Source organism: Hemiscyllium ocellatum, unplaced genomic scaffold, assembly GCF_020745735.1.
Source record: "Hemiscyllium ocellatum isolate sHemOce1 unplaced genomic scaffold, sHemOce1.pat.X.cur. scaffold_736_pat_ctg1, whole genome shotgun sequence".
Taxonomy (NCBI): Eukaryota; Metazoa; Chordata; class Chondrichthyes; order Orectolobiformes; family Hemiscylliidae; genus Hemiscyllium; species Hemiscyllium ocellatum.
In genome coordinates, this window is record NW_026869206.1 from 16,922 (window position 1) to 37,500 (window position 20,579).

The 20,579-nt window shown below is 57.1% G+C and overlaps 1 protein-coding gene across 4 annotated transcripts in view; it reads left to right on the forward strand.

Moving 5' to 3' along the window:
• Positions 1-20,579, forward strand: part of copa (COPI coat complex subunit alpha) — a 37,888-nt gene that overhangs the window by 5,259 nt on the left and 12,050 nt on the right. For all 4 annotated transcript variants that reach the window (XM_060823423.1, XM_060823422.1, XM_060823420.1 and 1 more), the window contains exons 4-19: positions 24-97; positions 202-282; positions 927-1,003; positions 2,161-2,270; positions 2,739-2,848; positions 4,531-4,630; positions 5,049-5,184; positions 6,461-6,543; positions 8,482-8,632; positions 9,047-9,113; positions 10,264-10,339; positions 10,749-10,831; positions 16,828-16,967; positions 17,124-17,209; positions 17,719-17,857; positions 20,152-20,314. In XM_060823423.1, coding sequence (XP_060679406.1) covers positions 24-97; positions 202-282; positions 927-1,003; positions 2,161-2,270; positions 2,739-2,848; positions 4,531-4,630; positions 5,049-5,184; positions 6,461-6,543; positions 8,482-8,632; positions 9,047-9,113; positions 10,264-10,339; positions 10,749-10,831; positions 16,828-16,967; positions 17,124-17,209; positions 17,719-17,857; positions 20,152-20,314 — 1,676 coding nt within the window. The remainder of the gene's footprint in view (positions 1-23; positions 98-201; positions 283-926; positions 1,004-2,160; positions 2,271-2,738; positions 2,849-4,530; positions 4,631-5,048; positions 5,185-6,460; positions 6,544-8,481; positions 8,633-9,046; positions 9,114-10,263; positions 10,340-10,748; positions 10,832-16,827; positions 16,968-17,123; positions 17,210-17,718; positions 17,858-20,151; positions 20,315-20,579) is intronic.

Here is a 20,579-nt window from a genome sequence, read left to right on the forward strand (position 1 = left end):
TCCCCCCTCTCTCCCGTCTGCAGGGCCTGTCCGAGGGATTGATTTCCATGAGCAGCAGCCTCTGTTTGTCTCTGGCGGTGATGACTACAAGATTAAGGTGAGTCTTGGCAGTTTCTGTGTTGTCACAGGCGTCTGAAGAGCTTTTGTCTTCAGAGTGGATCTTTTGAGTTGCTCTTAGTTCAGCCTGTCCGTCTTGTGTAGGTGTGGAATTATAAACTCCGGCGATGCCTCTTCACCCTGCTGGGTCACCTGGATTACATCCGCACCACCTTCTTTCATCATGTGAGTATCATTTGGTGTGGGGGAAGAGTCTAGAGATACACCCAGACCAGAACTGTGCACGGTGCTCCGAGTGTGGTCTAACTGAGGGATACGGAGACCAGAACTGTGCACGGTGCTCCGAGTGTGGTCTAACTGAGGGATACGGAGACCAGAACTGTGCACGGTGCTCCGAGTGTGGTCTAACTGAGGGATACGGAGACCAGAACTGTGCACGGTGCTCCGAGTGTGGTCTAACTGAGGGATACGGAGACCAGAACTGTGCACGGTGCTCCGAGTGTGGTCTAACTGAGGGATACGGAGACCAGAACTGTGCACGGTGCTCCGAGTGTGGTCTAACTGAGGGATACGGAGACCAGAACTGTGCACGGTGCTCCGAGTGTGGTCTAACTGAGGGATACGGAGACCAGAACTGTGCACGGTGCTCCGAGTGTGGTCTAACTGAGGGATACGGAGACCAGAACTGTGCACGGTGCTCCGAGTGTGGTCTAACTGAGGGATACGGAGACCAGAACTGTGCACGGTGCTCCGAGTGTGGTCTAACTGAGGGATACGGAGACCAGAACTGTGCACGGTGCTCCGAGTGTGGTCTAACTGAGCGTTCTCCCCACAGGAGTGGGAATAAATTGGTTTAATCTTCCCAACAGGAATATCCATGGATCCTGAGTGCTTCCGATGATCAAACTATCCGAATTTGGAATTGGCAGTCTAGGACGTGTGTCTGGTAAGTTGTGGGAGTTGGGGTAGCTTGCTGGTTGGTGGGATTTGATTGGAGTGGGTTTGGGAGCTCCGGGGATCTGAGGTCAGTGGGTTGCCTGTTGGTGTGTACTCGGGCTGATCCCAGAGTCCTCGGGGAAGTCATTGTGTGGAAGGGAGGGAGCGCGGACAGCTGGGAGCCAGAGGCATGGGAACACCATCAGCTGGGTTTGTTCTGGAAATGTATTCTGATGTGTTTGTCATCTCTCTCTCTCTGCCCCTCACCCCTTCTTGCCCTGTTCCTCCCTGGACTCTACCTTCTCCCACCCTCTCAATCCCTTCTGTTTCCCTTCTTTGCACCCCCCCCCCCGCCCCCCGGACACTTCTCTGTCTTCTCGTGTCCCCATCCCTTTCTTGTTCCCTGCCTCCTCCCCATATCTCTCTGTATGTGTCTCTCTCTGCGGGTGAGTGTGTCTCTTTCTACTCTGTCTCTCTGTCTCTGTCTCTGTCTCTGTCTCTGTCTCTGTCTCTCTCTCTCTCTCTCTCTGTGTCTCTCTCTGTGTGTCTCTCTCTGTCTGTGTCTCTCTCTCTCTCTCTCTGTCTGTGCCTCTCTTGTCTGTCTGTCTCTCTGTCTGTCTCTGTCTCCCTCTCTCTCTCTCTCTCTCTGTCTCTCTCTCTCTGTCTCTCTCTCTGTGTCTCTCTGTCTGTCTCTCTCTCTGTGTCTCTCTGTCTGTCTCTCTCTCTGTCTCTCTCTCTCTCTCTCTCTGTCTCTCTCTCTGTCTCTCTCTCTGTCTCTCTCTCTGTCTCTCTCTCTGTCTCTGTCTCTCTCTCTGTCTCTCTCTCTGTCTCTCTCTCTGTCTCTCTCTCTGTCTCTCTCTCTGTCTCTCTCTCTGTCTCTCTCTCTCTGTCTCTCTCTCTGTCTCTCTCTCTGTCTCTCTCTCTGTCTCTCTCTCTCTCTCTGTCTCTCTCTCTCTCTCTCTCTCTCTCTCTCTCTCTCTCTCCCTGACTCACTCGCTCATCCCCTCCCTCCCTTTGCCCCTTTTCCCTCATCCCTCCGCCCTTTGCTCTGTCCCTCCCCACCCCTTTCCCTCTCCCTTTGACCTGCTCGGCCCCTGCGGTTCTCTCCATACTCGGCCCCGTCCTGCCCCTTTTCTCGGGGATTCCCCCCGCCCCTGCCCGTTGCAGTGTGCTGACCGGACATAACCACTACGTGATGTGTGCCCAGTTCCACCCATCTGAGGACCTGGTCGTATCAGCTAGTCTCGACCAGACCGTCCGGGTCTGGGACATTTCCGGTGAGCTGCAGTCGCGCTGCTGGGCTGAGGGGGGGGGGGGTGATGGAGGCTGCTCCAGGCAGCTGTTCAAACAGCTCAGGCCACAGTGTCAGGAGCAGGGTCTTTACTGCGGAGAGAATATCGGGGGGCCATTCAGCCCAGGGAGTCCACCCTGACCCTCGAAGAGTGTGCCACCCAGCTCGTGCTCAGGTTCACGATCTGGCTGTTCGGGTTGAGGCTGGGGCTCAGGAGGGTTCGAGTTAGTGTGAGTGGGCCGAGGATTTGGCTCAGGTGACGCCAAAAAATTGGTGGGAAGACTAGCGCGGAAGACGTAGAGACCGCAGAGAGTTCGGAATGGGTCAAGCGGGCACGGGACAAGGGTCGGCCGGGGGAAGTCTCTCTGTGTCTGTCTCGGGCGCTCACTCTTCCCCCACACCGCCCCTGTCTCCCGCCTCTCCTCACCGTGTGTGTCGTTCCTCCTCCCTCCAGGACTCCGGAAGAAGAACCTATCCCCCGGGGCGGTGGAGAGCGACGTGCGTGGGATCTCTGGCGTCGACCTCTTTGGGACCACCGACGCGGTGGTCAAACACGTCCTGGAGGTAAACGTTCCCGGCATCGCACCGCGGGAAAGTTCACACCTCGCTCGGGCGTGGCTGCTGGACGTCCAGCCCCGCTGCCATCCCAGAAACCCAAGGAGTCTCGGGAGGACGCAGAATTGCCCAATTTATACTTCAGGTCCATGCCGACAGGAACCCGGGTCCCTCGTTACCACAAATTAATGCTGCCTCATGGCGCTGGGGGTCCGGGTTCGAGTCCCACCTCGGTAGACTTTCTGTGTGGAGTTTGCGCATTTTCCCCGTGTCTGCGTGGGTTTCCTCCCCAAGTCCAAAGATATGCAGGTTAGGGTGGATTGGCTGTGCTAAATTACCCATAGTGCCCAGGGATATGTAGGTTAGGGTGGATTGGCCATGCTAAATTACCCCATAGTGTCCAGGGATGTGCAGGTTAGGGTGGATTGGCCATGCTAAATTACCCATAGTGCTACATGCATTAGGCAGGGTTAAAATTTCGGGTAGGAGAATAGGTGCGGGTGGGTTACTCTTCAGAGGGTCGTTGGGCTGAAGGGCCTGTTTCCAGACTGTAGGGAATAGTTGGCAGTAAACCATTATGACCCTTCGACATATAACCCTACTCGTTAAAATTCGTTCACCCACTTGGAAACTCTCCCTAATCTGCAGGTACAGACAGACAGAAAAGAAAGGGTGTTGTGGATGGAAGGAAAGACTGGGAAAGCAGCTGGGTAGTGGTCTGTGTCCCCCAGGTTTGCTCAGGTGGCCCTCTGACTGGATTGATTATTGTCGCACGCACCTAGGTACAGTGAAAAGTTTGGTTTGGCATGCACACCGTGCATTCAGGTACCAGAACACAACGGGAAATAGAATGTTATGGCCGCATAGGAGGTGCACTGAGACCGAAATGAGCATGACGTTTCAAATTCGGGCAGCCCTTTCAGCATCTGTTGGCCCGTGCATTCGAGCTTTTGTATCTGCTGCCTGACTGAAGAGGTTGGAAGGGATTGCAACTGGGTGGTGGGAGGGTCTTTGATGATGTTGACTGCCCTCCCGCGGCAGGGGGAAGCGTAGATGCAGTCAGCGGAGGGAAGTTTGACTTGTGCGATGGACTGGGCTTGGGTTGACAGCTCTGTGCGGATCCTGAAGGTCCTGGGCAGCGCAGTTGCTGTCCCAAGCTGCAGTGCATCTGGAGGGAAAGGTGCGTCTGCCAAAAGGGCTGATGGATGGCACTCCACAGACCAATCAGCTGTCCGTTGCCAGTCGAAGTTCTGTCCATTTGTGCACACCCCTTGTCTCCAGCCTGCCTGGAAACCAGGATTCTCCCGCCAAGCAGCTGTGTAAACAGTCCCGACAATGAGCGTTGAATAAGTGCACCCATCTTTCTGCAATTGTTGGTTTTCGAAACGTTGCTTTTCCCCCATTTCAGCCCACAATCCAAAAGAGTGTATAAACATGTGAAGGTGTGCTCTTTACAAACTGACCCGCATTCTTCCACACATGGTCATTAGCATTGAAACCAATTCGACGCCAACAAGGCGGAGAGTTGTTGCAAAGGCAAACGTCACTGAACGCACTCAATAGAAGAGCCATATCTGGGTCCATCGGCGCACCGAGACGGTTCCCCTTGTGTTGTCCCTTTGCCCCCGCTGTGCCTGGGGTGAGTGCAGTCTGGTCACACTGAATCCCTGGGTCTTTCTCTTCCCCTATAGGGCCACGATCGAGGTGTCAACTGGGCAGCTTTCCATCCCAGCATGCCCTTGATCGTGTCGGGAGCAGACGACCGGCAGGTCAAGATCTGGCGGATGAACGGTGAGTGAGTCCTCGCCCTCTTACTGCTCACGCCCTGACACACTCTCCTCCAGTCTCCCTCAGCATCCTCCTCCCTTGCATGCTCTCTCGCGCGCACTCTGCCTTGTGCTCTCCCAGCCCTCTCTCTCCCTACCCTTCTTTCTCCCCACTTTTGTCTCCAATCCCCTTTCCCAGCCTCCCCCACCCCTCTTCCACTCTTGTGCTGCTCGTGTGTGCATGTGCTCTCACTCTCTCAGTCTCTCTCTTAGTGTCTCTCTCTCTCTGTTTGTCTGTCTCTCTCGCTCTGTCTGTCTGTCTCTCTCGCTCTCTGCCTGTTCCTCCCCCCGGGACCTGGTGCGGTGTGCCTACCTGGCAGTACCAGTGTGTATACCACTCTGACCCCCATGCCGTGCTGTGTCCTGTTGTATTTGTGTGTCAGACTCGAAGGCCTGGGAGGTGGACACGTGCCGTGGTCACTACAACAACGTGTCCTGTGCTGTCTTCCACCCACGTCAGGAGCTGATCCTCAGTAACTCGGAGGACAAGAGTATCCGGGTCTGGGACATGTCCAAGAGGTGAGGAGGGAGAGACGGAGAGGGGGCACAGTGTAACCCAGGCACAGCAGGAGGGGGAAGACCAGGGGGAGAGGGAGGGAGAGGGAAGGGGTGCAGTGTAACCCAGACACAGACAGGAGGAGGGGGCAGGAGGGGGAAGACCAGGGGGAGAGGGAGGGGGCGCAGTGTAACCCAGACACAGACAGGGGGAGGGGGCAGGAGGGGGAAGACCAGGGGGAGAGGGAGGGGGCGCAGTGTAACCCAGACACAGACAGGAGGAGGGGGCAGGAGGGGGGAGACCAGGGGGAGAGGGAGGGGGCGCAGTGAAACCCAGACACAGACGGAGGGAGGGGGCAGGAGGGGGAAGACCAGGGGGAGAGGGAAGGGGCGCAGTGTAACCCAGACACAGACAGGGGGAGGGGGCAGGAGGGGGGAGACCAGGGGGAGAGGGAGGGGGCGCAGTGTAACCCAGACACAGACGGAGGGAGGGGGAAGACCAGGGGGAGAGGGAGGGGGCGCAGTGTAACCCAGACACAGACGGAGGGAGGGGGAAGACCAGGGGGAGAGGGAGGGGGCGCAGTGTAACCCAGACACAGACAGGGGGAGGGGGCAGGAGGGGGAAGACCAGGGGGAGAGGGAAGGGGCGCAGTGTAACCCAGACACAGACGGAGGGAGGGGGAAGACCAGGGGGAGAGGGAGGGGGCGCAGTGTAACCCAGACACAGACAGGGGGAGGGGGCAGGAGGGGGAAGACCAGGGGGAGGGAGGGGTTGGAGCATAACCCAGTCACAGAAGGAGGGGGAAGACCAAGGGGAGAGGGTCGGGGTGCAGCGTAACCCAGACACAGACGGAGGGAGGGGGCAGGAGCGGGAAGACCAAGGGGAGGGAGGGATGGGGTAGGGGTTTGTGCCAAGGGCAGGTGAGGGAGGGGGCAGCGAGAGGGGGGATTTTAGGGGGGGGGGGGGGGGGGGGGAAAGGCTGGCGCTGACGGTTGGGGGGGGGAGGGGAAGGCTGGCGGTGACAGGAAGGGGGGAGCAACATAATGGGAGTGATAAGGAAGGGGTGGGACGGTGCATGGTGTTGGGCGCAACGATGTCAGGGTTCCTCTGGGAGGCGTTTTGACAGCGGAGGAGGGGAGGGCACTGCCCTTGAGGGAGGGAGGTTGGTCAAGGGTCCCCTGTGGGTGGGACTGAACATGGAGTCTGCTGAACTCACGCTGTCCCTCTTTTCTCTCCCCCTCATCCCTCCGGCCCCCTCGATGCCCCCACCACCAATGCCCACGGGTGGGTGCCGACCAGAACTGGAGTACAGACGTTCCGGCGAGACCACGACCGGTTCTGGGTGCTTGGAGCCCACCCCAACCTCAACCTGTTTGCAGCCGGTAAGTCCCAGAGGGTCCAGAGCTGCCACCCTGCACCAGGGACCCGGGTTCAATCCCAGCCTCAGGGGTGACTGTCGGTGTGGAGTTTGTACATTCTGCCCGTGTCTGTGTGGGTTTCCTCCAGGGGCGCCGATTTCCTCCCACAGTCCAAACATGTACATGTTCAGGGGGATTGGCCATGGGAAATTACCCATAGTGCCCAGGGATGTGTAGGTTAGGGTGGATTGGCCATGCTAAATTACCCATAGTGCTCAGGGATGTGTAGGTTAGGGTGGATTGGCCATGCTAAATTACCCATAGTGTTCAGGGATGTGCAGGTTAGGGTGGATTGGCCATGCTAAACTACCCATAGTGCCCAGGGATGTGTAGGTTTGGGTGGATTGGCCATGCTAAATTACCCATAGTGCTCAGGGATGTGCAGGTTAGGGTGGATTGGCCATGCTAAATTACCCATAGTGTTCAGGGATGTGCAGGTTAGGGTGGATTGGCCATGCTAAATTACCCATAGTGTTCAGGGATGTGCAGGTTAGGGTGGATTGGCCATGCTAAATTACCCATAGTGCCCAGGGATGTGTAGGTTTGGGTGGATTGGCCATGCTAAATTACCCATAGTGCTCAGGGGTGTGTAGGTTAGGGTGGATTGGCCATGCTAAATTACCCATAGTGTTCAGGGATGTGTAGGTTAGGGTGGATTGGCCATGCTAAATTACCCATAGTGTTCAGGGATGTGCAGGTTAGGGTGGATTGGCCATGCTAAATTACCCATAGTGCCCAGGGATGTGTAGGTTTGGGTGGATTGGCCATGCTAAATTACCCATAGTGCTCAGGGATGTGCAGGTTAGGGTGGATTGGCCATGCTAAATTACCCATAGTGTTCAGGGATGTGCAGGTTAGGGTGGATTGGCCATGCTAAATTACCCATAGTGCTCAGAGATGTGTAGGTTAGGGTGGATTGGCCATGCTAAATTACCCATAGTGCTCAGGGGTGTGTAGGTTAGGGTGGATTGGCCATGCTAAATGCAGGGTTCCGTGCATAGGGGAGAAGGGTGTGATGCTGTTGGTACAGACTCGATGGGCTGAATGGTCTCTGTCCTCACTGTAGGGATTGTCTTGTGAGTGAGACTGTCCCCAGCCCAGCAGGTGGGCCAACATCAGCTGGGAGCCAGAGTGCGTGGTCCGTGCAACAGCGGGTTGGACCGAAGGCAGCCATTGATGGTCCAAGTGTTGGATTGACCAGTCAGCGTGTCCCGCGATCCTGGGACCATGTCCCCCCCACCCCAGCCCACACGTAGGGGTGGGGAACGGGGTGGGGTCACAGTCTGACCCTACCGCAGTGGTAGGGAAGGGGGCGGGGAGTCGGTGTGTGACCCTCCTGTGGGCGGGGTGGGGAAGGGGGTGGGGAGTCGGTGTGTGACCCTCCTGTGGGCGGGGTGGGGAAGGGGGTGGGGAGTCGGTGTGTGACCCTCCTGTGGGCGGGGTGGGGAAGGGGGCGGGGAGTCGGTGTGTGACCCTCCCGTGGGCGGGGTGGGGAAGGGGGCGGGGAGTCGGTGTGTGACCCTCCTGTGGGCGGGGTGGGGAGTCGGTGTGTGACCCTCCTGTGGGCGGGGTGGGGAAGGGGGCGGGGAGTCGGTGTGTGACCCTCCTGTGGGCGGGGTGGGGAAGGGGGCGGGGAGTCGGTGTGTGACCCTCCTGTGGGCGGGGTGGGGAAGGGGGCGGGGAGTCGGTGTGTGACCCTCCTGTGGGCGGGGTGGGGAAGGGGGCGGGGAGTCGGTGTGTGACCCTCCTGTGGGCGGGGTGGGGAAGGGGGCGGGGAGTCGGTGTGTGACCCTCCTGTGGGCGGGGCGGGGAGTCGGTGTGTGACCCTCCTGTGGGCGGGGTGGGGAAGGGGGCGGGGAGTCTCTGTCCTGTCTGACTCTGCTTGTCTCCCACCCCCCCCAGGTCATGACAGCGGGATGATTGTGTTTAAGTTGGAGAGGGAGAGACCGGCCTATGCTGTTCACGGGAACGCCCTGTTCTACGTCAAAGACCGTTTCCTCCGGCAACTCGACTTCCACAGCTCAAAGGATGTGGCTGTGATGCAACTCCGCAGGTGAGTCAGCCCCAATTGTGTACAGAGGAAAGCTCCCTCTACACTGTCCCCATCAAACACTCCCAGGCACAGGGACAGCATGGGGTTAGATACAGAGTAAAGCTCCCTCTACACTGTCCCCATCAAACACTCCCAGGACAGGGACAGCACGGGGTTAGATACAGAGTAAAGCTCCCTCTACACTGACCCCCATCAAACACTCCCCAGGACAGGGACAGCACAGGGTTAGATACAGAGTAAAGCTCCCTCTACACTGTCCCCATCAAACACTCCCAGGCACAGGGACAGCACGGGGTTAGATACAGAGTAAAACTCCGTCTACACTGTTGTGTCATCACTAAGTGCATGAATCCAGTTCTTTTGGATGTGTTTTCTCTGGAGTTGTCCTGATGCCTCTGTGTTCTCCTTCCTCAGTGGCTCCAAGTTCCCTGTGTTCAGTATGTCCTATAACCCAGCAGAGAATGCAGTGCTGCTGTGTACGGTAAGGTCCCGGGCTCTGTCACTGAATGTACATAGGGGGGACGGAGCACGGGGTGCTGGAGGGGGTTACAGAGATAGGGAGGGGGGTGTAGGGGCTGGAGGGGGTTACAGAGATAGGGAGGGGGGTGTAGGGGCTGGAGGGGGTTACAGAGATAGGGAGGGGGTGTAGGGGCTGGAGGGGGTTACAGAGATAGGGAGGGGGTGTAGGGGCTGGAGGGGGTTACAGAGATAGGGAGGGGGTGTAGGGGCTGGAGGGGGTTACAGAGATAGAGAGGGGGTGTTGGGGCTGGAGGGGGTTACAGAGATAGAGAGGGGGTGTTGGGGCTGGAGGGGGGTACAGAGATAGGGAGGGGGTGTAGGGGCTGGAGGGGGTTACAGAGATAGGGAGGGGGTGTAGGGGCTGGAGGGGGGTTACAGAGATAGGGAGGGGGTGTAGGGGCTGGAGGGGGTGTAGGGGCTGCAGGAGGTTACAGGGATAGGGAGGGGGTGTAGGGGCTGGAGGGGGTTACAGAGACAGGGAGGGGGTGTAGGGGCTGCAGGAGGTTACAGATAGGGAGGGGGTGTAGGGGCTGGAGGGGGTTACAGAGATAGGGAGGGGGTGTAGGGGCTGGAGGGGGTGTAGGGGTATCGAGCGCTGTATCTTGCGTTGCTGAACGTGACCATCCCAGTGTAACCACGGGGCGTGCTGCTCTTGGGCGGTGTTGGTGGGGGTGGGCGGGGAATGTGCTGCTCGCTCCCACAGAGTGTGAGTCCACTGGAGCGGGAACACATGAAGGCGGGGTGATGGCCTGGTGTGGAGATGGAGCTGTTGATGCTGGCCTTCATCTCCCTCCAGGGGGAGACAGTATGGGGAGTGGGGCTGACACAAGCTGACCTACTTAACGATGCACCTTTCTTCCCCTCCCTGTCTCTCCCTCTCGCTCTCTCGCTCTTGCTCTCTCTCGGTCTCTCTCTCACTCACACCCCCTCCCTGTCTCTGCCTCTCTCTCCCCCCCCTTCCCCCCCCTCTCTCTCTCTCCCCCCCCCTTCCCCCCCCTCTTTTTTTTTCTCTCTCTGTCTCTGTCTCTGTCTCTGTGTCTCTCTCTCTCTCTTTTTTCTTTTTCTCTCTCTCTTCTCTCTCCCCCCCCCCCCCCCACCCCCGGTCCCTGCAGCGGGCGAGTAACCTGGAGAACAGCACCTACGACCTATACAGCATTCCCAAGGACTCCGACTCCCAGAACCCAGACGGTGAGTTGCTGCTGGGACTGAGGGAGGGCGAGGGGAGCAGTCACACCCCCACCCTCTCCCCACCCACCCCAGCGATCCGACCCGTCTCTCCCCTTCTCCCCACGGCTACCCCCTTCCGTCCCACCCCTCCTTGTGTTGGAGAGCCTCCTCCTTCCCCTGTCCCCACCCACCCACCCACCCCCTCCCTCATCAATGGGTGCAGTGCCCTGAGCCCAGCCCTCCCTTTGACCCCACCCCCCCCCCAGACTGTGTCCCCCCCCCCCCCTCAGTTTTGCCCGTGCCCCGCTCTCCCTGGTGTGACACCCCTCCTCCTCGCCCTCCCCCCTCCCAGCCCCCGTCATTCCTCTCCCCCCCCCCCTGCCCCGGCCGGTGCGGCGCTAACCTCCTGTGCTCTCTCTCTCCTGTCCAGCTCCTGAAGGCAAGCGCTCCTCCGGCCTCACCGCTGTCTGGGTGGCCCGCAACCGTTTTGCCGTGTTGGACCGGATGCACTCTGTAAGTTCTCCGGGGTCGGGTGGGGCTGGGGGGAGTGTGAGGTCGGCGGGGGGAGGGGAGCGGGAGGCGACACCATCTTTCCCCTTTTCCCCCATCCTGGAGCTGAGCTATCTCCGAGGCTGCCCCCTCCTCCGTGACAGCCTGCCCCCTGAGCAGGGCTTTACTGTTCCTGCCTTTTGTCCTGGAGGGGATGCACAGGGTGGGGGGGTGAGGGTCTGTGCGGGGGCAGGGGTGTAGTGCGGCGAGCTGTAACCCCTCCTCCCCAAAGAATCCTCCCTTTCTGGGGTTGGCGTCTCAGTGACCATTCCCCTCACCCTCCACTCGCTCAGAACACTTTTTCTCCAGGCCCATCCTTCAGTGCATCCTGGAGCGCGTGCGTTCAGCCCCTTCGTTCCTGCTCGCCCACCTTTGTCGATCTTATCCCGTCGTTCGCTCTGAATCCGAAATGTTTCTCCCCACCCAGATCTCCAAACCCTGTCACCCCAACGGCATTCTCTCACCTTCCTGACAAATCTGTTTCCCACCCCCATCTCAGGCGCCCCCATCCCCTATTGCAAAGTACTGGCTGCATCAACACGTTTTCCCCCCTTCCCCGTCTCCCCTTTAGCTTCTCCTCCCGATCCTCGCTCCGATCTGTGCCCCTGTGCTTCCCGATTCTCCTGCCGCCCTGGTTTCTCCTCGCTGCCCGCAGCCAAAGCCCCTTCCCGGTTTCGCACACCTCGATTTCCCCGCTCTCCAACCAGCGGACGAGTTTGATCCCAGCTTCCCCGCTCTCTTTCCCCCCCCTCTGTTCAGGCAGCCAGTGATGTGAGATTTCTGGGAAATCTCCAAAGAAACCTCTTCCCAAGTTACAGGTGGCTCGGTGGTTAGCACCGCTGCCTCACGGCGTCTGAGACCCGGGTCCAATCCCAGCCTCGGGGCGACTGACTGTGTGGAGTTTGCACATTGCTCCGGTTTCCTCCCACAGTCCAAAGATGTGCAGGTTAGGGTGGATTGGCCATGCTAAATTACCCATAGTGTTCAGGGATGTGCAGGTTATGGTGGATTGGCCATGCTAAATTACCCATAGTGTTCAGGGATGTGTAGGTTAGCGTGGATTGGCCATGCTAAATTACCCATAGTGTTCAGGGATGTGCAGGTTATGGTGGATTGGCCATGCTAAATTACCCATAGTGCCCAGGGATGTGTAGGTTAGGGTGGATTGGCCATGCTAAATTACCCATAGTGTTCAGGGATGTGCAGGTTATGGTGGATTGGCCATGCTAAATTACACATAGTGCCCTGAGATGTGTAGGTTAGGATGGATTGGCCATGCTAAATTACCCATAGTGCTCAGGGATGTGCAGGTTAGGGTGGATTGGCCATGCTAAATTACCCATAGTGCCCAGGGATGTGTAGGTTAGGGTGGATTGGCCATGCTAAATTACCCATAGTGCTCAGGGGTGTGTAGGTTAGGGTGGATTGGCCATGCTAAATTACCCATAGTGCTCAGGGATGTGCAGGTTAGGGTGGATTGGCCATGCTAAATTACCCCATAGTGTTCAGGGATGTGCAGGTTAGGGTGGATTGGCCATGCTAAATTACCCATAGTGCTCAGGGATGTGCAGGTTAGGGTGGATTGGCCATGCTAAATTACCCATAGTGCTCAGTGATGTGCAGGCTTCGCCCTGGGAAATTCCCCTCGGGTTAGGGGTGTGAGTCTGAGTGGGATGCAGTTCAGCGGGTCGGCGTGTACCCGATGGGCAGTAAGGCCTCCTCCCACACTGTAGTGATTCCACATGTCCCTCAGGTGTGGCGCTTGGAAATGGCTGGAGCTGCGCTCTGGGAAAGGTGTTTGGCAATATCCCGACACCCTGCCTCTGCTTCCAAAGGTCGGAGTCCCGATCATCGCGTGTCGTCCTTGTTTACGGCCGCACCTCCTCACAACATCAGCAAACTTTGAACCTGAAGCAGGCAGGCCGGCCGGGGGAATTTGATATGCGTTGCCTTGGCGATGGGCGATCACCTTGTATTGCGTGTGGGTGCCGTAGCCTGGGGCGTGTCCGACCGGTGGTGTTTGCGGGACTCCGTATCGGAGCCGCAGGCCTCACTGAGGACAGAAAGGCAGGCACGAGACCCTCGCCCACCAGAATCGGCCAGGGCTTCCCAAAGTGAGAGCCCCAAATCAGGCAGAGGATCCGAAACTTTGGGGGCGAGGAGATCTCTCAGGCCCCGAGCCAGTCAAGGCCCCACCTCCTCCCTCTGGAGCTCACCCCTCAGCTTGCTGCTCGACCTGGCCACCATTTTGTTTGGGGTGTGGCACCTGGCCACCATTTTGTTTGGGGTGTGGCACCTGGGCCTAGTACTGCCCACCCTGCCTCTCACCCCAAACTCTCAGCACTGCCCTCACTAGGGGTGGTGGGGTGGGGTGGGGGGAAAGGTGCACCTCATCCTCACACCGGCGACTGACTGTGTGGAGTTTGCACGTTCTCCCCGTGTCTGCATGGGTTTCCTCCGGGTGCTCCGGTTTCCTCCCACAGTCCAAAGATGTGCGGGTCAGGTGAATTGGCCATGCTAAATTGCCCGTAGTGTTAGGTAAGGGGTAAATGTAGGGGTATGGGTGGGTTGCGCTTCGGCGGGTCGGTGTGGACTTGTTGGGCCGAAGGGCCTGTTTCCACACTGTAAGTAATCTAATCTAATCTAATCTCCCTCTTGCCCCTGCCAAACAAGTTTGGGTCATCACTCCTGTTCGCTGTCCGTTGCCCTCGCCTCTGTTGATCGAGCTGTTCAGAAGGTGTATAGTCTGTTGGCTTCCATGAGCAGGGGGATTGAGTTTAAAAGCCGCGAGGTTATGCTGCAGCTCTGTCGAGCCCTGGTCAGACCACACGTGGAATATTGTGTTCGGTTCTGGTCACCCCATTCCAGGAAGGATGTGGAAACGTTTAGAGAGGGTGGGGAGGAGATTTACCAGGATGCTGCCTGGACTGGAGGGTAATGTCTAATGAAGAAAGGTTGGGGGAGCTAGAGCTTTTCTCATTGGAGTGAAGATGGATGAGAGGTGACTTGACAGAGGTGTACAAGATGATGAGAGGCATAGATAGAGTGAATAACCAGAGATTTTATCCCAGGGTGGAAATGGCTATCACGAGGGGGCATAAGTTTAAGGTGATTGGAGGACGGTTTAGGGGGAGAGGTCAGAGGTAGGTTCTTTACACAGTGGGTGGTGGGTGTGTGGAACGTACTGCCAGCAGTAGTAGTGGATTTAGAGACGTTAGGGACATCGAAGCAACTCTTGGATAGGTCCTTGGATGACAGTAAAATGTAGGGTGTGTAGGTTAGCCTGGTCTGAGAGTAGGATAAAAGGTCGACACAAGATGGAAGGCCTGTACAGTGCTGTCCTGTTCTCTGGTATAAAATGGCTTCCTGGCTGATGGAGAGTCCGTGTGCTGAGCTGCTGTCAGCGGAAGAGCGTCCTGAACACCGACGCCCATTTTTTGCCAGGATAGGTTCCTCCTCACGTCTGTCTTTTGATTCCGTCTTCGATTCCATCTGGACCCCATGTCCCTCGTTCTTGTTTTTACCTCTTCTCTCTTTTCCCCCCCCCCCGCCCCAAAACAGCCTCTCTGCGTCTGCCCTCAGGATCTCCATTCTCGTTCAGACCCCCTCCACTCTGACCAGACACAGCGCCCGGCCCTCAACCCCTCCCTCGGTAGCAGCCCCCTCCCTCACCGGAATGGGTCAGGTGTCCCACTGCCGGCTCTCTTCCCGGCCAGGGCCGGGGGGAGGGAGGGGAATGTGACGATCAGAACTGTCGAGGAGAATTCCAGATGTGGCCCGTCTGATGTCCTGCACAGCTGCAGCGAAACATGCTGCTGGCCTTTCCTGTTCTGTTTCCCCCTGCAAGAAAGAGCGCATTCCATTCGCATTAGTCGCCCACACAAACTTCCCTCCTGGTGTGTTGCAAGCAGCGCGGTCCCAGATTCCCTGGGTCACAGCCTGGAAATCCGCCCCGGCTCTCCCCGAAATGCCGAAGGCCTCCTCGGGAACGCAGGGTTGCTCAGTTTTCCCAGTCATTCAGCTCGACCGAAGCACAGACTGAGTTGCTGCACCTCGCCCAAGGTAGTGTTGGTGGCAGTGGCCTGGTGGGATTACGGCTGGGCTGTTCGTCCAGGGACCCCCTCCCCCCCAGCTCGTGTTCTGGGGACCCGGATTCGAATCCCGTCTCGGCCAGTGCTGGGATTTGAATTCACTACCAACCGGGAGCGAACAGTCTGTCAGTGGCCCTGTCGATTGTTAGCATATGGCTCACTCATGTCCTTTAGGGAGGGAAAAAGCCATCCTTAGCTGGTCTGGCCTACACGTGACTCCAGGCCCTTGACTATGACCCATTAGGGATGGGTAATAAAAGCTGGTCATGAATGAACAAATAAAAAGAAATGAGGCTCTAATTTTCACAGCTAAACAGAGAAGTATCATTGGCATGTCTAATCCTTTTATGAACTCACCGTCTCTCTCATGCATGCAGAGGCAGGAGAGAGGAACAAGGGTAGCTCACGTACTGAGCAACGTTCTCGTTGCTGACCACACCTCAGTCTGTCCACAAGCATCTTGGCACCGGCTGTCAGTGTTCGCAACAGGGTGCCAGGGTGGCACAGTGGTTAGCACCGCTGCCTCACAGCATCAGGGACCTGGGTTCGATTCCAGCCTCGGGGCAGACTGTCTGAGTGGAGTTTGCACATTCTCCCCGTGGCTGCGTGGGTTTAGGTTAGGGTGGATTGGCCATGCTAAATTACCCATAGTGCTCAGGGATGTGCAGGTTAGGGTGGATTGGCCATGCTAAATTACACCATAGTGTTCAGGGATGTGCAGGTTAGGGTGGATTGGCCATGCTAAATTACCCATAGTGCTCAGGGATGTGTAGGTTAGGGTGGATTGGCCATGCTAAATTACCCCATAGTGCTCAGGGATGTGCAGGTTAGGGTGGATTGGCCATGCTAAATTACCCCATAGTGCTCAGGGATGTGCAGGTTAGGGTGGATTGGCCATGCTAAATTACCCCATAGTGTTCAGGGATGTGCAGGTTAGGGTGGATTGGCCATGCTAAATTACCCATAGTGCTCAGGGATGTGCAGGTTAGGGTGGATTGGCCATGCTAAATTACCCCATAGTGCTCAGGGATGTGCAGGTTAGGGTGGATTGGCCATGCTAAATTACCCCATAGTGCTCAGGGATGTGCAGGTTAGGGTGGATTGGCCATGCTAAATTACCCCATAGTGCTCAGGGATGTGCAGGTTAGGGTGGATTGGCCATGCTAAATTACCCCATAGTGTTCAGGGATGTGCAGGTTAGGGTGGATTGGCCATGCTAAATTACCCATAGTGCTCAGGGATGTGCAGGTTAGGGTGGATTGGCCATGCTAAATTACCCCATAGTGCTCAGGGATGTGCAGGTTAGGGTGGATTGGCCATGCTAAATTACCCCATAGTGCTCAGGGATGTGTAGGTTAAGTGTATGAGTCAGGGGTAAATATTGGGGAATGGATCTGACTGAGAGACTTGTCGGCGGGTCGCTGTGGACCTGGTAGGCTGTAGGGCCTGTTTCCACACAGCAGGGGATAGAATTCTAATTCTAACGGGTGTTAGCAATCCGTTATTGTGGGGACAGGTGTTCTCGTGTTACAGCCCGCAATGGAGTCAAAACAGTAAAAACATGGGCAGGCTTAGCTGCCTCAGATTTCCGCAGTCTCTCCCTCTTGCCCTGTCTGTCCCCCCACCCAGTCTCCCCACCCCCCCCCCCGTCACCCCCGCCTCTCTGTCTGTGCCCCCCCCCTCCCCCGTGTGTGCTCTCCCTGTCTGTGCCCCCCCTCTCTGTGTGTTTTCCCCCCCCCCCCCGGTGGTGAGGTGGCTGCCTTCCTTGCTTTCGAGGAGGGACATTTTGGTGGGGTAAGGGGCACTTCACCGGCTCTCTAACAGCGACTGACCTCCGCCCTCTGACCCTTCCCCCCCCCCCACCCGCAGATCCTGATCAAGAACCTGAAGAATGAGATCACCAAGAAAGTGCAGGTGCCCAACTGCGACGAGATCTTCTACGCGGGCACCGGGAACCTCCTCCTCAGAGACCCCGACGCCATCACACTGTTCGACGTGCAGCAGAAGAGGTACCTAGCCATACGGGGGTCCAGCAGGGAGGGGGCGGGTTTTGGCAGGGAGGAATCGTTGTGGGGGTGGGGGAGCAGGGGATGCAATGCTGGAGATCAAGGCAAGGGGTTAGGTAGCTGGCCTTGCTTGACCTCTGACTCTCTCGTTCTCTCGAGGTCACTGAGCTCCGTCAAGATCTCGAAGGTGAAGTACGTCATCTGGTCAGGTGACATGGCCCATGTTGCTCTGCTCTCGAAACATGGTAAGGATGGGAGGGCGGGGAGGTGGGATTCGCAATCATGGGGCACAGGGAGAGGGAGGTCAGTCATTGGGCACTGAGGGAGCTCCGGGGGACTGGCCATCCCGCACTGAGGGAGCTCCAGGGGACTGGCCATCCCGCACTGAGGGAGCTCCGGGGGACTGGCCATCCCGCACTGAGGGAGCTCCGGGGCTGGCGTTCCCCCTCGCCGAGGGAGCTCTGGGGACTGGCCTGTCCCCCTCGCCGAGGGAGCTCCGGGGGCTGGCCTGTCCCCCTCGCCGAGGGAGCTCCGGGGGCTGGCGTTCCCCCTCGCCGAGGGAGCTCCGGGGGCTGGCGTTCCCCCTCGCCGAGGGAGCTCCGGGGGCTGGCGTTCCCCCTTGCCGAGGGAGCTCCGGGGGCTGGCGTTCCCCCTCGCCGGCGGAGGGTATTGACTGACTAGGCGCTGTTGTACAATGTGCTGCTGCTGCCTCCCTCCCTCTGACCCTCTCTCTTTCCGTGCTGTTTTGTCCCAGCCATCCTGATTTGTAACCGCAAGCTGGAGTCTCTCTGCAGCATCCATGAGAACATCCGAGTGAAGAGTGGAGCCTGGGAGGAGAGCGGAGTGTTTATCTACACCACCAGCAACCACATCAAATACGCCCTGGTCTCCGGGTAAGTACCCCTCACCACCACCTGCCTCCAGAGAGACATTGTGCCATTGGCTCTCAGGAGTAGCGTGGAAACTATCTATTTGTCAGTCTGACATCAGTGGGTGGGTAGATTGTTGGAGGTCATTCTGAAAGCTGGGATATATTAATGCGTTTGGAGAGGCAAGGATTGAGTAGGGATTGTCAGCATGGGTTTTGTGGGAGGGAATTGGTGTCTCACAAACGGGATTGAGCTTTTTTTGAGGAAGTTGCCGACAGGATTGAGGGCAGACCTCGTTAACTCGGACTTTAGTGAAGCCTGAGACGAGGGTCCTCACGGTGGAGGAATTGGTGAAGTCCGGTCGCACGGGATTCCGGGGGAGCTTTCCGAAGGGATGCCCAGTTGGCTGAACGACAGGGGGGGTGGTGGTGGAGGGTTGCTTTTCAGACCGGAGGCCTGTGACCCGCGGTGTCCCACAGGGATCGGAACTCGTGTCGTGGATGTAAATGATGTGGATGAGAGCAAGAGGAAGCATGGTCAGTCAGTTTGTGGATGACAGCAGGATTGGTGGGAGAGTGGGCAGTGAAGAAGGTGATCCAAGGTTACAGAGAGATCTTGATCAAATGGGTCAATGAGTCTGTGTCACAGGGCAGGGGTTAAGAAGGCGTTGAGCATGCTTGCCTTCATTGCTCAGTCCTTGGAGTACAGGAGTTGGGGGATGCCATGTTGGGGTTGTACAGGACATTGGTGAGGTCTCGTCTGGAGCACTGTGCCCAGTTCTGGTCGCCCTGTTACAGGAAGGAGATTATTAACCCAGAGAGGGTTCCGAAGGGATTTACTGGGAGGTTGCCGGGTATGGAAGGGGCTTGGGTTATAATTGAATCTGGGGCTTTTTTCCTTGGAGCGTTGGGGGCTGAGGGATGTCCTTATTCAGGTATATAAAATTGAGAGGCATGGATAGGATAAATAGACAAGGTCTTTTCCCTGGGGTCGGGGAATCCAGAACTAGAGGGGCATAGGTTTAGGGTGAGAGGGGAAAGACATAAAAGGGACCTAAGGGGCAACTTTTTCCCCCAGAGGGTGGTACGTGTATGGAATGAGCTGCCAGAGGATGTGGTGGAGGCTGGTACAATTACAGCATTTAAGAGGCATCTGGATGGGGATATGAATAGGAAGGGTTTGGGGGGATATGGGCCGGGTGCTGGCAGGTGGGACTAGATTGGGTTGGGATATCTGGCTGGCATGGACGGGTTGGACCGAAGAGTTTGTTTCTGTGCTGTCCAGCTCTCTCAGACATTGTGATTAATATGCTTGCTTTCGAGTCTTGGAGCTCCTGTTTGAAGTCAACAGTAGTGGGTGGGAGAAGCTGACCAACTTCAGAGTTCCCGTCAACTGCAGAGATGGTGAGGCACCGTTTCTCCTGCAGCAGTCCCAAGGCTTTTCACACTCCATGGTGATCGGCCGGTACCTCGTGAACATCCAGTAGGTTGGGTTGTTGATATGTCTGTGGGCCGATCAGAGACTCACTGACTCCTCCTCCTCCTCCTCTGCGATTACCTGTAATCAGGGTGGCTGAGTGGTTAGTGCTGCTGCCTCACAGCCCCAGGGACCTGGGTTCGATTCCACCTTCTGGGCGACTGTCTGTGTGGGAGTTTGCACGTTCTCCCCGTGTCTGTGTAGGTTTCCTCCGGGTGCTCCAGTTTCCTCCCACAGTCCAAAGATGTGCAGGTCAGGGTGGATTGGCCATGTTAAATTACCCCATAGTGCCCAGGGATGTGCAGGTTAGGGTGGATTGGCCATGCTAAATTACTCATAGTGTCCAGGGTTGTGGAGGTTAGGGTGGATTGGCCATGCTAAATTGCCCATAGTGCTCAGGGATGTGCAGGTTAGGGTGGATTGGCCATGCTAAATTGCCCATAGTGCTCAGGGATGTGTAGGTTAGGGTGGATTGGCAATGCTAAATTACCCATAGTGCCCAGGGATGTGCAGGTTGGGGTGGATTAGCCATGCTAAATTACTCCATAGTGCCCAGGGATGTGCAGGTTGGGGTGGATTGGCCATGCTAAATTACCCATAGTGTTCAGGGATGTGCAGGTTGGGGTGGATTAGCCATGCTAAATTACCCCATAGTATTAGGATTGTGCAGGCTAGGTGCATTAGTTGGATGAATGTCAGGTCGGGGGAATGGGTCTGGGTGGGTTACTTTTCAGAGGGTTGGTGTGGAAGTTTTGGGCCGAAGGGCCTGTTTCCGCACTGTCAGCATTTTATTCTATTCTGGTCTAATCTGGGGACGCATCTCCTCTCTGCCTGTTCCACAGGGACCACGGGATCATCCGGACCCTGGACTTGCCCATCTACATCACCCGGGTGAAGGGCAACAGTGTCTATTGCCTGGACAGGGAGTGTCGCCCCCGGGTACTGACCATCGACCCCACCGAGTTCCGCTTCAAGCTGGCGTTGGTCAACCGCAAGTACGACGAGGTGGGCATGGGGCCAGTGGGATCCTGCTGTGCTCACTGAGGTCACAGCCCCTCGCTGTAAGAAATGTCCTCCTGCCCTGAATCAGAAACCTTGTTCAGCCTCGTTGGTGCCGTGTGTTGGAAACCAAGTCCCCGAGCCACGAAAGTTCAAGGTTTTAAAAACTATGCAGTTCCCCAATTTTCGGAGCTAGCAGCACAGACTGGGCTGTTGACCAGATTTATGTGCTTCCCCTTGTGTGTGGGATGTCACGGGTTTGCTCTTTTTT